Source organism: Podarcis cretensis (genome assembly GCF_951804945.1).
Source record: "Podarcis cretensis genome assembly, chromosome: 16".
In the NCBI taxonomy this organism is placed as follows: Eukaryota; Metazoa; Chordata; class Lepidosauria; order Squamata; family Lacertidae; genus Podarcis; species Podarcis cretensis.
The window spans coordinates 23990940-24007044 of NC_137186.1; the positions used below are offsets into that span (position 1 = coordinate 23990940).

Below are 16105 nucleotides of genomic sequence, written 5' to 3' on the forward strand. Positions count from 1 at the left end.
TAAAAGCCGCTAAACCGCTAATAGCGCTAATCCGCTAAGCTGTCAATGGGCTTGCTTCGCAAGACGAAAAAAACCGCTATACGAAGAGCCTCACGGAACGGATTAATTTCGTCTTGCAAGGCACCACTGTAAAAGTGTATTAAGCTTTCTTTGATGATCCTTCTGACTTGTGAAGTAGGACTTAACCCATTTTCAGTGAACGGAACAAGTTCCAGTGCTGTTTAGACATAAAATATTTCTAGAAACCAGCTCTTAGTGATTTGGTGCCATTGAGTGCGGGAGCAGCATGAAGCTTTTACTTCTGTAATTTTGCTCCTTGGCTTAGCTAGAAATGTTTCTCTGCTCCTTTGTGTCTTTCCTCAGGGGATGAGAGGGCACTGTGTCTTGTTGACGTGAAGAAAGTTAAGCAGTCTCTAGCCCAGTCCCACCTGCCAGCCCAGCCTGATGTCTCTCCAAACGTTTTCGAGGCTGTGAAAGGATGTCATCTTTTTGCTGCTGGCAAGGTAGGACCCCCAAGCTTTGCATTTGCCTCTTAATGCAGTGATCCCTGGAACACAGGGTATGATGATCAAAAGGTTGTTAGGCCCCATATCAAGACCATGCATCCACTATTTGTTTACGACATTTGTATGTCACCCTGGCTCATATTAGATTTCAAGGCGGTGTACAACAAAATAGCACTATTTGTTATCTTTCACATGCAGATTGAGAATGGGCTGTGCATCTGTGCAGCGATGCCCAACAAAGTGGTGGTTCTGCGCTATAATGAGAGCCTCAGCAAGTTCTGCATCAGGAAGGTAAAGTTTGCAATTGCAATGCAGTCCCCTTTTGCCCACAAGAGGCTGGCAACAGTTGGTCCCAACCCTGACATGGCGAATAACCTGCCCACTCTTCCATTAGTTATGACTAGACCTGCCTTCCACCCATTTTTGCCTTTGCACTGACCAAGCTGCAACCGTATAGTGTCTTCATCATAAATATTCAGTAGTGAATATTTCACCACACTACAGTGTGGTGTAGTGGTTAAGAGCGGCAGACTCATAATCTGGTGAACTGGGTTCGCGTCTCCGCTCCTCCACATGCAGCTGCTGGGTGACCTTGGGCTAGTCACACTTCTCTGAAGTCTCTCAGCCCCACTCACCTCACAGAGTGTTTGTTGTGGGGGAGGAAGGGAAAGGAGAATGTTAGCCGCTTTGAGACTCCTTAGGGTAGTGATAAAGCAGGATATCAAATCCAAACTCTTCTTCTTCTTCTTCTAAGTTACTCCCCTGGACATTACACATTGCCACACAGAATCAGACTGATGCAAAAGTACGTACTGGTGATCCTATACTGGCCTGTCAGTGTAGTTTAGGATATGCAGCCCTGTTTGATATTTAATCTGTGCTACAAGAATCCCACAGATGCTTACTAGCGATCCATCAGTTTGGAGAACAGTAACGGTGGACATGCATCCCTGAAAGCCAGCTGGTCTCCTGAAACATACAGCTGCAGAGAAGAGTGTGGTCCACAATGTGGCCTGGTTTTGTGCAGGGCATTGGTGAGACTTAACACAGAGTAAACAAGAACGTGGTAGTCTAGTTGCAAGGGGCTAAATGCAGCAACTCGGTTTATAATTCTGTACCTTGAATGCTGAGGTCTGTTCTGGACCTCATAATTCAAGAAAGAGACTAAAACCGACAAGCTGGAAGGATGCTGATGGGCAGCTGCATTATTATTTGTTCCTGCAGAGCAAGGATTTTAATCCCTATCCCAGCAGTGTTACCCAGAATCCTCTACCACTCTCCTCAAAGTGAGACTGAACAAGCCTTAAGCCAATGCAGTTGTCACATTCCCAAGCCAGGAAACTCCAGACCTATCTTGGATTTTGTGACTGCAGCCAGGCAGATTCCTAGGATCTTCTTAATCCTAACCACCCTTCTCAGGGTGCTGTATAATCTAAGTAGTGCGACTCATGCAACACATTGGCGATTAATATACACAGAACAATATTATACATACTTTATCAACCTTCTGAGAAAAATACAAAACATTAAACAAAGCCACAAAGACTTGCGAACTACCCAGCCTAAATGAACTTATCAGAAGGTTGATAAAGTATGTATAATTATTGTTCTGTGTATATTAATTGCCAACGTGATGCATGAGTCGCACTACTTCTATCAGCAGCACAGGTTGCATTTTTCTAGTATAATCCAAGTAGGCTAACTGAGGCTTGTATGTCTGTGCTTGTGTTTCCGTCCTTGCAGGAGATTGAAACCTCGGAGCCCTGCAGCTGCATTCATTTCACCAGTTACAGCATCATCATTGGAACAAATAAGTTCTATGAAATTGAGATGAAGCAGTACACCCTTGAGGGTAGGTATCACTTCCTAACTATGCTTTGGAGAGCTAGTGCTTTAAGTCCTCAGCAGGATGTATGGCAGGGGTGGGCTGTCGCCTTCATGCCTGCCCTGCCTTGGTCATAGGAGTGTAGGAAATCTTCCTTAAACAAAACCAGACCATTGATCTATCTAGCTCAGCACTGTCTACACCAGAGGTCAGCAAACTTTTTCAGCAGGGGGCCAGTCCACTGTCCCTCAGACCTTGTGGGGGGCCGGACTATATTATTATTTTGGGGGGTGGGTGGGGGGAATGAACTAATTCCTATGCCCCACAAATAACCCAGAGATGCATTTTAAATAAAAGGACACATTGTACTCATGTAAAAACATGCTGATTCCCAGACTGTCCATGAGCCAGATTTAGAAGGCGATTGGGCCGGATCCAGCCCCCGGGCCTTAGTTTGCCTACCCATGGTCTACACTGACTTGCAATGGCTCTTCCTGGGTTTTAGGCAGGAGTCTGACCCAGCCTTATTTGACAAAGCTGGGGATTGATCCCAGGACCTTCTGCATGTATAGTAGATGCTCTAGCACTGAGATATGACCTTTGTTTAAAATGAAATAGGCACTGATCTAATTCTCTTGTGCCTTCTAGAATTTCTGGACAAGAATGACCATACTTTAGCTTCTGCTGTGTTTGCATCATCCACCAACAGTTTTCCAATCAATATCATCCAGGTGAACCCTACAGGGCAGAGGGAGGAGTATCTGCTTTGCTTTCATGGTAAGTCTAGTTCAGTGTGTTGCTCGGCTTCTGCCCATTTCTCCCAAGGAGCTCAGAGCAGCACACCTGGAGCTTTCCAGGGTGATTCAGGTACTGGCAACTCTCAGGCCAGCTTAGTTTCAAAGATCAAACTGCATGTTCAGCGCACGCTCGAGGTTTTTCAAAGGGAAATTGTTCCCACACCCAACAACTGCAATTACTGCTTCGTGAAGCTCTGGAAACCTGGCAAACTCACATTACATTTCTCTTAAGAATAGCTTGAAATGGAATAGTGGTGATTGTTGGGTGTGTGTCTCCCCTCCTGCAGAGTTTGGCGTCTTTGTAGACTCCTATGGAAGGCGCAGTCGCTCAGATGACCTGAAATGGAGTCGTCTGCCTTTAGCATTCGGTGAGCATTTGTGTGATTTTCATTGTCATGTGATTACTTGTGCACCCATCTTTTTCTAGTGTTCAGAGATGCCGAGGGTTGTAGAAATAGCGAGGGGGCATTTGTCTTTCCTTTTGTAGAAGGACCTTCAGCAGAGAAGGGGGGAGAACCTGTGGCCTTCCTGGTGGTGATGGATGGCCTTGAGCCAACATGGCCAATGGTCCAGGATGTTGGGAGCTGGGAATCTAGCTAGATCTGGAATGTCACAGGTTCCCACACCCCTGGTTTAAATAGATGTGTTCTTTTACAAAACAAAAACTCAAAAATCTGAGGCATGGTTTTATTTATTTCATAAAATTTAAACAACAAATTTATTTATACCCCGCCCTTCCCAGTTTAAAAACCGGGCTCAGGGCAGCTAACAGCAAATATAAAACATTGATTAAAATGCGACTTAAAAACAGAATAAAATACAACATAAAATGCAGCATCAATATCAACAAAATTCAAAAAATTCAGGAGTCTTTTTTTTGGGGGGGGGGGGACAACAACCCCAGTCAGTAGACATCAAATGATCACCAGGGCTAACTGGCCAAGTTGGTCCTACTAGGGCCAGCAAGGAGACCAGGGAAGAATTTAAATATGGGGCCCTGCTTGATTGTAAAAGAAATTGGTAAAAATAGTTAAGAACAACTATCTAAAACATTTTCAGAAGTAGGGCTGTAGGTGGACAAGACATGCGCCTCTTAAGAGATAATTGGACAAGTTCATGGAGGACAAGCTTGTCCGTGGCTACCGTGGCTACAATGGCTATATTCTACCTCCACTGGACACAGTATACCTCTGAATACCAGTAGGTGGGGAGAGCGCTGTTATGCTCAGGTCCTATTGGCGTCCCATTGGGGCATCTGGTTGAGGACAGGATATTGGACAAGATGGGCTATTGACCTGAATCAGCATCCAGGCTCTTAGGATGTTTTCTTGTGAGTTCCCTGACTACTTTATTCCTCTTTGTTCCTGGCACTGTTCTTGCTATAGCCTACAGGGAGCCTTACCTGTTTGTGACGCACTTCAACTCTCTCGAAGTGATTGAGATCCAAGCACGTGCCTCCCTCGGGTAAGTAATTACGCCGCCTCACTGCTTGCCTTCTACAACAGTGGAGGCCAAACTGACCAAAGCAAGGTTTAAGAGCCAATTTTAAAGCACTCTTCCCTCTCCACAGCACTCCAGCACGAGCCCACTTGGATATTCCGAGCCCTCGCTACCTGGGTCCAGCGATTTCATCAGGAGCAATTTACCTGGCCTCTTCCTACCAGGACAAACTAAGAGTTATTTGCTGCAAGGGGAATTTGGTGAAGGAATCAAACAACGAACTCCACCGAGTCCCCTCTACTACGCGCAGGTAAGAAGTAATATTACAGCTTTACACTTATAGGAGAGGGGGAAAGAGAGACCCCTGCCCCAAGGTGCCCTCTACTTTGGAAGGATGGGGATAGCATGGTGGCAGTAGATGGACATGATGAGCTAGGTGCAGTTTCACCTACTGAGATGCCAGTTTGACTGGGGAAGAAAAGTGGAGAAGGTTAAAGATTGCATGGAAAGCAGGATGCATCACCAGTGCTGAGAAAAGCCTTAGAGAAAGATACATGGTTCATGCCAATGCAAGTTCTGCTCCGCTTGGCCCCATTAAGAACATAAGAAGAGACTGCTGGATCAGGTAAATGGCCTATCTAGTCCAGCATCCCATTTTTACAGTCTCCACCGCTCAGCTATGCCTCTTCCCCAAAGGGAGAGGTAAACTGAGTAGTTTGAGGCAGAGTTTTGGGACAAGTTGAGGAGGAGAAGAAGGTGTAATAACAAGGGGGATGCCACTGAAAGAAAGTGGTGGTTCAGGCCAAGTGATGATGCGAATGTGGGCCTGTGTCTTAACTGAGAAGATGCAGGGGAAGGAACAGATGTTTACAATGTTGCTTAGGTCTTGGTTGAATAGAGAGGAAAAAAGGAGGAAAAAATAGAACATGAAGCTGAGCGTGCCTTACCTCACTCAGCTGGGTAAAGGTAAAGATAAAGGGACCCCTGACCATTAGATCCAGTCGTGGCCGACTCTGGGGTTGTGGTGCTCATCTCGCTTTATTGGCCGAGGGAGCCAGGTCATGTGGCCAGCATGACTAAGCCGCTTCTGGCAAACCAGATCAGCACACGGAAACGCCGTTTACCTTCCTGCCAGAGCAGTACCTATTTATCTACTTGCACTTGGACATGCTTTCGAACTGCTAGGTTGGCAGGAGCAGGGACCGAGCAACGGGAGCTCACCCCGTCGCGGGAATTCGAACTGCCAACCTTCTGATCAGCAAGTCCTAGGCTCTGTGGTTTAACCCACAGCGCCACCTGCGTCCCTTACTCAGCTGGGTAGGTAGTGGTAATATCAGCTACTCTCTACACCCAATGATAAGAGGGAAGATGAAGGGGAAAGAGGAGCTGTTCAGACTTGGGCATGCTGAGGGCAGTGATGAGCCATTGAAGGACTAGCAGAAGGAAAGAGGGAGAGGTTGGTGGTAGGGAAGAGAGATCTGGATATCTTCAGCATAGAGACCTGATGAAGATCACCCTGAGTTTAGATAGCTGTGAGATCATGGCAGAGTCCTCTGGAACAGAGGAAGACCTCCAGGGAAAACACTGAACAGGCTGCATTCAGCTGGGCTCAAATAAAACCATCGGGGTTACAGAGCTCTAAAGATGGGGAAGGTGTTGACCTGAAGAGCATGTTCACAAGCATCTGTGTCAAAGGTGGCCGAGAGGATAAGAATGGTGATGGAAGAGTGAAGATTTTTTTAGATCTGAGAACAAGGTTATTTATTTATTTAAGTGATGTCTGTTTCAGTGGAATGCAGAGGATGGAAGCCAGACTGTGTTATCTCAAGAGAGGTGTAGGAAAAAGAGAAAGCTGAGGCAATGGGAGCAAAGTACAAATCCAGATATTGAAAGGTGAAAAGGAGATCAGGCTATGTAAAGGAGATGGTTTTTGCTGGTTTTTAGGGGGGTGGTAGCAGTAGTGTGGCCATCACTGCGTCCACAGGAGGCATTGGTCACCACCAACTTAGATGACCTTAAAAGCAGGTTAGATAAATTCATGGAGGAACCGGCTATCAATGGCTAGTAGCCCTGCTGGCTATGTTCTGCCTTTCACAGTTGAGGCAGGAATGCTTTTGAATACCAGCTGCTGGAAACCACCGGAGGGGAGAGTGCTGTTGTGCTCAGGTCCTGCTTAAGGGTTTCCCACAGGGCATCTGCTTGGCCACTGTGCAAACAAGATGCTGGACTAGATGGGCCATTTTCCCTTATCCATCAGGTTCCTCTTATGTTCTTATGTGCACATTCCATGTGAAAAGAGCTGGAAGATTGGTGGCTGATGGAGGGATAGTAACCCAGAGGCAGAACTAGATTGGATCCAAATGTTACATGTTAGGGGCTGGTTTCACAGCAGTGCAGGGTTTCTGCCACATGTTGAAGAGTCCACAACAGAGAATTCTTTTCCCCTTTCAGTCTGCCAGCCCTGCTGTGTTACAGACGCAGCAGCACACTTGTTTTCCGTCCCCAAAAACGGCCTCGCAGAGCAAGGGGAAAGGCACAGTGGGGGGTTTTGCTGTTGCAAATAAAAATGTAACGTTAAGGTTTTTATTGTCACTCAGCTGTCCACGTCCATTGTTTTTGAATGACAGCAGTCCGAACAAGAGAGGCCCCCCGACATATAACGAGCACATAACCAAGCGGGTAGCGTCAAGCCCTGGGCCTCCGGAAGGTCCAAGCCACCCTCGGGAGCCAAGCACACCCCATCGCTATCGAGAGGGAAGGACGGAGATGCGTAGGGACAAGTCTCCTGGGCGTCCTCTAGAGAGGGAGAAATCTCCGGGCAGGGTCCTGAGCACCCGCAGGGAAAGGTCTCCTGGGAGGCTGTTTGAGGAGAGCAGCAGGGGACGGATGCAGGTGGGGGGAGCAAGGACTCCCCTCTCCCAAGTCAACAAGGTAAGCTGGACTGTCCTGGCACCATTTATCGTACTTTACAGTTTACAGTGGTGCCTCGCAAGACGAAAAGAATCCGTTCCGCGATTCTTTTCATCTAGCGGTTTTTTCGTCTTGTGAAGCAAGCCCATTGACGGCTTAGCGGATTAGCGCTATTAGTGGCTTAGCGGCTTTTAGCGGATAAGCGGCTTAGCGGCTTAGAAAAAGGGGGGGAAAGGGGAAAAAACCCGCAGGAACTCGCAAGACATTTTCGTCTTGCGAAGCAAGCCCATAGGAAATTCGTTTTGCGAAGCGCCTCCAAAATGGAAAACTCTTTCGTCTAGCGAGTTTTCCGTCTTGCAAGGCATTTGTCTTGCGGGGCACCACTGTATTTTTATGCTGCCTTTTAGCCAAAAAGGGCATCTCCCCCCTACCATAAACATGCAAATGCAAACAATACAAATGATAGAAATCCAAAACAAAACCTTAAGTGTTTTTAAAGTATTTTTTTAAAAAACACAAATACATTCCTGTTCCTGAAAATAGGGCAATGAACATTCGCCACAAAAATGTTAAGAGAGAGCCAGAGTAAATACTCAAGCAGCGGCTCCTCCTTAAAAGGATCCCAGGTAGAGGGAAAAGCTGGTGCCTCATGATGATTCCAGCAGCTTCTCTCCTCTGTAGCAATCTCTCTATTACAGCAGTTGTTACACGTTTCTTTTCTCATGGACCACTTGAAAATTGCTGGGCGGGCTGCAGCAGGGCTTGAAAGGTCACTTAAAATTTATGATCTTGTTATTCTTCAAAGGGAAGTGCATTACTCACATAAAACCCTTACAAGCACGCCGCTGTAGAATGTAATCAGTCCAAACAGTCCGCGTGGGTTAGCTGAACTGCAGCCAGTGAAACCTGCCCTTGTAGGCTATCTGACAAAATGTATCCAGTGTAAACCAGGAATTCGCAGCTGACAAAATTGGACCATTCTGATACTGATTTAGGTTGATAACAATTTGGAGGGACACACCAAGTTTTGCTTCTGGATTTTAAATGTGAAGTAAGCTGAACTTTTCCTTCAGCACAGGCGTCATTGTTGAAATCAGTGCCATATTAAGAAAAATCACGGGCACTGGGCCAGATCACTGTTTTAATTTTTCAGGGGAAATTTAGTAGACCTCCCCAGAACCATATTATGAAAAATCATGGGCTCTAAGGCAGGGCCTTATTTCCTTGTTGAAGAATCTACCCCTGGTCAAAACTGCCTTGATATTGTCATTCGGGGGGGGGGGGGCTAAAGTAGAGGACTTATTATTGATTTGTTCTGCAAACTTTCTATGAACCACTTGAATGGAGCTTCTATGGACTACAATTTGAAAACCTCAGCTCTGTCATCTGTTTAATTAACTTGTATGCTGCTTCATATTTCAGCAGAAATCTCTTAATTGGCTGTGCTATTGTGTGGAATAGCTTCAAATCGTAGCAATTCCCAGAGAGCAATTCTGCCCTTCATACTAGAAAAATCCCTTATATATAGGAATGATCCCAGAGGAGTTGGCTTTGTGGTCTAGGTGGCTGGGGCAAACCTTGCAATCAAGCAATACATCCCTGTGCGTTCAGATTCAACGCTTATTAAATTTATATGCCACCCTTCTTCCAAAGGAGCCCAGGGCAGCTAACCTAGCAATACTAAAACAATACAATTAAAACTTCTAAAAGTACGTCACCTACTCTCAAACCTAATAATTCCAAGGTTGCCAGAGACAGGTATTTCAGCTCTCAAATACCTGGCTAAACAGGAATGTTTTAAAGCTCCCTCCAAAAGTTAGTAATGAGGGAGGCCAATGCACCTCACTAGAGAGGGCATTCCACAAATTGGGAGCCACCACCAAGAAGGCCTCACTGTTGATTGTAGGGCCTAAAATGGTGAATATTGGGGAAAGGCACTATTGGGAAATGTTGTTGATTATATTTCTATACCGCCCTTCATCTGAAGATCACAAGGCAGTAGCCTTTGTTTACTACTAAGCAGTATGCGCTTAAGAATCTCAGTCCAGCACTGCTGTAAACAATTCTAGGAACTCTGACGCCAAGTGCATCTGCTGAACTTCGTATCATTTTCTTCCTTTCTGTAACAGGTCTGGGACCAATCGTCAGTATAAGCTACACAAGCCTCCCCTTGACCTTGAACTGCAGGAAGAGCCGAGGAAATGTACTGAGTAGATGCACTTCTTAACTTAGCTGCCCAGGTACCCACCCAGCCAACAGCACTGGGCCCAAAATAATTGCTCTGGCAACAGGATCCGATCCACCAGGACTCAAGTTGCTCGCAAGGATCGTTTGCATCTCAGTTTCTTTTCCTGCAGCTTCCTGCAGTTCGGTTTTTCCTCTTCCCTTCTCTCTCTCCTTTCCCCTTCCCTCTTTTTGAGCACTTTGTTACTACCGTTGCTCTTTCAAGCAGTTCATGGACTTTTTATACTTCGCTTTTAGCCTTTTACCAGCCCGCCCTCGCCCCCACCCCCCCCCATCAACAGAAGTCAGCTGGGATGGGGATCTCACCTAAGTCTTGAAAGGTGGGCTATATCAGCATTTGGGAAAGATGCTGGAATTCTGGGAAGGCCCTTTAACCGGCAAAAGGCCACAGCGATTCGTGTCTCCACACCCAACATCATTAGCTTCTGCTGTAGAGCTTTTAGAGAAAGCCTGATCAATTTAGTCCATCCGCTCCTTCCAAAACCTTTTGGAATTTAGGATTCCCAAAGAAAAGAAATACCCGTTAAGTGCAGCTCTGCCGTCAGCCGGGTTACAGGGAAGGGAACGTCCTGTTTTAGCTCTCCCCAAATATCCCACGATAACGCAGAATAAGTGGTCGTGATCCACTTCTCTCACTCTCTCCTTCTGCACTAAAGCAGTATGGAGGTGTAAAACCTCCCTCTCTTACCCAGGTTTTCTGCATGGCAGCTCCCTGCATGCTTCCTATACACCACCATCCTCCTGGCTGCAGTCTCCTTTTCAGTTGCTTTTGCTAGATATTGTATCTTGTACCTCCCGTGTTAACTAAACTGAAGCCTTTATAGATTATGCTGCAACAATTAACCATCATTGTTTACTGGGGAAACTGGCACTGAAGGAGAATGAGCTTTAACAGTTCTCGATTCCACGACAACAGAACTTAGCGAGGCATGACGACATTCCCATCCCCAGCCAGCACTAGGCAGGATCCTGTTCACAAACGTATCACTATATACTGGATAAAGGCTAAGCTAAAGGAAAGGCCCTCCTTGCCGCAGCGGTGCAACCAGCGCTCAGACGCTACCAAAGAACGGGGGGGGGGGGGGACCGGGACCGAAACAAAACAAGCCATAGTGTGGTTTGTACTTTTTTGGGGTAGGTCAGGGACAGGGAACCTTTGGCTCTCCTGTTGGCATTGGGCCCATAATGACCGCTGGCCGGGGCTGATAGGAGACAGAGCCCAACATCTGGAGGCCCACAGTCAGTGGGAATGGGTTGATGGCTTCACCTGGCGGTCAAAGACAGGCAGCAGCTTTTGGGGAGTAGGTGCTCTCATCGTGCCATTTGCTCCTGCCTTCGTCAGGTCCCCATTTGGCTCCCGTTCTGGAGGCCCGCAGGCTCCCCATCCCTGGTACAGCAACGGACCACCCCTTCCCAGCAGTGAGGATAAAGGCAAATTTTAACAGCTTTGGCGAACTCTTCCAAACATTTCTCCATCACTTTTTGCCTCCCTGCTGCAATCCCCTCTATAGCTTCTCACGTTCGGGTGTTGCTGAGCCACCGAGGCAAACAAGTTTCCAAGTTTAGGCTTTCGGCCGTTCGGTTTGCTTTAGCTGCTGTGTTTCACTCCAAGCTGGCAAGAGCAAAGTCCCACTCTGCCTCTCCTGCTTACTCCTTTTGCCAGCTGGTGCTGCCCTACTGGAGAGGCACCTAAAATCTCTTCTGCTTCAATCAGTGCCCTTCTGGAGGGTCTTGTGGATTACAGGGTCTGGTCTGTTGTATATCCGGGCTATTTTATATCAGATGGTTTGTCAGGAAACATGCTGAGACTTCTGCCTCTGGGTCTGGGTGTTCTGAAAGGTTTTTAAGGTCTTTGCATCTCATGGAAAAAAAAGTCCCTCGTGACCTGAAAGCTCGGCTTGTCGAGTCCTGAGAGTGTATATCTTGTGTCTTGTTTGTGAAATGCTTCCTGCTATAGAATAGCTCAAAGGACTGTACATATTTACAAGAAACTTTATATTCGTAAAAAACAAAAAAAAGGAAATCAAATCAGTTTCTACTTTTTTATTGTAAAGTGTGCATCTTTATTTTCAACCACCAGCCCTTTGTTTTAACGGTGGCTGGGGAAAGGCGTCTTCAGCTACTTGAAGGGGCCTCGCCCTCACCCTCCAGGAATCCCACGAAGAAATAATTGTAACGTTAAATTTGCAGGCGGAAGCTTGCTAGCATCAATGAGGTTCTCGAGCATAACCACAATATAGAATTTGTCGTTACTACCTTTTAATGGTTGCAGAAAAGGTAAAGAAACAACAGGAGCAACTCACACTCCACCTGGAAAAGTATTGAACTTGTTGTTAACAATAATCAAATAAAAACAAAATTCACTCTGACTGGCATGGTGCAGTGACCTTTTCCTTCCTACAGGAGCAGCAGCATCTTAAGGCGGGTGGGAGAGCATATCTTCCATCGTTGTCTCCCAGAGCCTTTATAACTCACCACTGCCTTTTAAAAGGGGGGGATTTTTAAAGAATTATATACTAACTTTCACTTGTCATCTGCCATCCTGGAGGCCTGTCGTCAGGCAGAAAGGTGGCGTTATAAATATTTCAAGTAGCAAGACTATAAATAAATTGTCAGACGTTACTCTGTGAGTGCTTGGCTTCCATGGTTGTTACCTGAAGTCACAGGGATGAGCTGAACGTCCCAACCCTCTCCATTACTGCAGGATAAAAGCTGCCAGGCCTTCTAGAACGCAGCAGCAGCAGTAATTGCTAAACTTCCAGCTCTCCATCTTCAGTCCTGGAGTAAGCTATCCCGTCCCCATTAGGAAGCCAATCTGTCCATTTTTAAACATTGAGCAGCAGGTCAGCGGTCTTAGCAGACACACACAAGCCAATGGCTTCTCATAAGCACCATCCTAAAACAACAAAGGGGGAATAGTTTCTTCCCTCTTCCTAGCAACAACACCCCTAAAGCTTCAAGTTTGTTTTTTTAAAAAACAACTTATTGCCCATGTTAATTCAGACTGTACATCTCAAAACAAGTAACACTTGGCAAGAGAATGCAAGTTCAGACTATAATGTAAATACTTCTATTTTTAAATGAAGCCAGTTTATACAGGGTCTGATGTATTCTTCTACAGGGATCGTGTGTGTCTACTACTAACTTATCGGCTTTACAGGAACTGAAGTGTGTTTCCTGATGAGTTGTACACCTAACCTTTTCCCAGCCTGCTGTGGGTAGGTTACCAGTAAGCGATGCCCCCCCAGCCCCGCCCCAACCACCACCTTAACCACCACCTTTTGGTCTCCATATAGCTCATAGTGATGCTCTGCATAAACAAACAAAAAAACCAAACTGCTTTGACTTCTGTTGTGCCTAATCTTGAATGTACAAATGAACTGCAAGCTTGTTTACAAATGTTCCTTTATTTTTCTTTCAATGTGCACATAAATATACTTATTTAAGACTCACTGTTTCAGTCCTGTCGATAAGATTCATAATCAAACTGTGGTTTATTTGGGGGGTGCGGGGAGGACTGCTGGTGAACTAAACAAAGCAAGCATTCTCTTTCCTCTGCTCTCCCTCACTTAAAAGCAATTGGGCTGCCCGCCCTTTGTCCATCATCTCTAGCTGTGCATAATTCTGTATTTTGCTCATGGTGGGGAGGAGTATGCAGGGATTGAAGGCCTGCCTCCAAGCATTGCACATCTTCAGTTACTCATCTGACTTCTGAGATCTCATCTGCAAAGCCCCCGCCCCACACACTTCCATATTTCAAGCTGTCAGGGCCAGAACTGGGAAGCTCGGTTTCTGGGGCAACTGAATTTTACATGACCGTACTGCATTATAGCAGTCATTCTCCCATTCCAAATTGCCTACCACAGCCTTCCACAAATGGTTATATTACATCTTCCATCACTGCTGACCACCAACTAAACTGACTAGGGCACAGGTGAGAGGGACCCAGTTTGGAGGAAGGCTGTTCTAACAGGAAGGGGCTCTTATCTACCTCCCCACGCCCCTGAAGCTAACAGGGAACTTTCTGAGAATACACTTAGTGCTGTTGCACAACTCCTGGTGAACACAGCTGTACTTCCTGCTAGTGGATGTGGTCTGCAACAATGAAATGTCAAGGGCAGTGAGTCGTGCTAGCTGTGCGTAGAGCTGGCTGGGGTTGGGTGTTGCCGTCCAGCAGATTTCTCCCCTTAACCTAAAACTGGCCACTCGCTTCCCTTATCTTCCCCAGTTTTATATTTATAGTCACCAAAAATTGCCGGTGGGGAAGATTTCAGTCGCAGTCTTGGGGAGTATTTAAAATGCAGCAAATCTCGTGCCATTTATTAGGGCGAAAATATCACAGATGTGCAATATTTGGTTTAGTTTATTAATTTAAAAAGTGTAAAAAAAATATGGGGGCAAAAAAGCAGTAGATCTATTGAGTTCAGAAGAGCTTGGGATTATGTAAGAAAAAGGGTGTGTGTCTGTAGGAGATATAAATGTTATTAGGTATGGTGATTCAACCTCTGCAAGAACTGTTTATGCATGGTTGCTTAAAACTTTATATATTACATGTCGCTTTAAAGCTTTGACGTAGGGGTGGGGAACATGTGGCCCTGCAGATATTGGACTTCAACTCTTATCTGCCCTTAATGGTTAATCTGATCCAGCATGGTTGAATTTACGTTCTCAATTGACTTCAAAAGAAGATTAGACAAATTCGAGGAGGATTTGCCATAGTTACATGAGCCATAACAGATATAGTCTCCACTGTCAAGAGTTGGGATGCTTCTGAATGCTAGTTACAGGGAATCACAAGTGGGGAGAGGTTGCTGTGTTGTCTTCAGGTCCTGCTTGTGGACTTTGCAGCCAGAGAACAGGATGTTGGACTTGATGGACCTCTGGCCTCATCCAGCAAGGCTTTTTTGATGTTCTAAATGTCCCAGTAGTTGCTCATAAGCCTAGCAGTTTTGAAGATGTCAGAGCATAAGAGCTGCTCTACTTGGACTGCTTCTAGTCTCGGATCCAGTTTCCCACTGTGACGAACTGAATGTCCTGTGAGAAACATAAAAGCCAGGACATAAAGGCAAAAGCATCATGCCTCATCCTGGAGGCAGCTCTTGTGGCTAGTTGCTATCTACCCTTCTCCATGAATCCCCTTTTAAAGTTTCTCCTGGGAGAAATAGTTAAATGTGCTGCGGGAAGAAGTTGTTTTGTGTCCTGAATCCTCCTACCCTCTTTTAGCTTCCTTGAATGACCCTTCAGCTTCTAGTGTTATAAATACAGGGAAAAGGCTTCTCTCCATTTTCGATGTGCCATACATAGTTTTAAACATCTATAATAGCCACCTGCCTTACTTTTTTCTTTTTGCTAAATGAAACTCTTCAAATGCAATAACCTTTCCCGCCACTGTGTGGCTTTCTGCTACGGTATCCCAACAGCTCACACCATTGCTTTTGTACAACAGCATAATGATAGTGGCGGTCTTATTTTTTCCACCCTTTCTCTAACAATACCTAGATGGAGTTTACACCCCCCCCCAAAAAAAAAAAAACCTGCCCCATGCAGAGTTGACATTTTCACAAAGCTATCTGTTTTAGCCTCCAGAACTCTCTTCTTGCTCAGTCACTACAAGCACATATGTGAGGTTAGGAATTCATTTTGCCTTAATCTGCATGACTCTGGACATTTGCTTCTTTGCCTGCCTGCTCCAAGAGTCTGATCTTTTCGATTAGCTCATCTTCCTCATCGTAGTGAAAATAACTAGAGCAGAGGCTGGGGAACCTCAGACGGGAGCCAAATACAGCCCTCCAGACCTGTCCACTTTGCCCTCGTTTGTCCTTGAACGCTGATGATGTCTCTCCCTTACTCGGTGGAGATTAGAGGGCTGTTTGAGTAGAAACTAGCCTACTGTACAAAGGTAGCATTTACATTTGTTGCTCCACCCAACTTTTGCCTCTAGCCCCACCTACCACTGACATGTGGCCCTCAGGCTGAAATAACTTAACCGTCCTGGAACAAGAGGGATCACAGGTTGAGAGGCTACTATATGTTGTTGTTGTTGTTTAGTCATGTCCGACTCTTCGTGACCCCATGGACCAGAGCACACCAGGCACTTCTGTCTTCCACTGCCTCCCACAGATTAGTCAAACTCATGCTGGTAGCTTCGAGAACACTGTCCAACCATCTCGTCCTCTGTCGTCCCCTTCTCCTTGTGCCCTCCATCTTTCCCAACATCAGGGTCTTTTCCAGGGAGTCTTCTCTTCTCATGAGGTGGCCAAAGTACTGGAGCCTCAACTTCAGGATCTGTCCTTCCAGTGAGCACTCAGGGCTGATTTCCTTAAGAATGGAGAGGTTTGATCTTCTTGCAGTCCATGGGACTCTCAAGAGTCTCCTCCAGCACC

At 46.0% G+C, this 16105-nt stretch overlaps 1 protein-coding gene across 11 annotated transcripts in view; it reads left to right on the top strand.

Annotated features, from left to right (window-relative positions):
• Window positions 1-16105, top strand: part of CIT (citron rho-interacting serine/threonine kinase) — a 114035-nt gene that overhangs the window by 96435 nt on the left and 1495 nt on the right. For 9 of the 11 annotated variants that reach the window (XM_079956286.1, XM_079956289.1, XM_079956296.1 and 6 more), the window contains 9 exons: window positions 364-503; window positions 705-797; window positions 2250-2358; window positions 2980-3108; window positions 3416-3496; window positions 4514-4592; window positions 4699-4878; window positions 7166-7499; window positions 9608-15742. In XM_079956286.1, coding sequence (XP_079812412.1) covers window positions 364-503; window positions 705-797; window positions 2250-2358; window positions 2980-3108; window positions 3416-3496; window positions 4514-4592; window positions 4699-4878; window positions 7166-7499; window positions 9608-9631 — 1169 coding nt within the window. In that variant the 3' untranslated portion in view covers window positions 9632-15742. The remainder of the gene's footprint in view (window positions 1-363; window positions 504-704; window positions 798-2249; window positions 2359-2979; window positions 3109-3415; window positions 3497-4513; window positions 4593-4698; window positions 4879-7165; window positions 7500-9607; window positions 15743-16105) is intronic. The other 2 variants (XM_079956291.1, XM_079956292.1) reach the window with 1 other exon arrangement.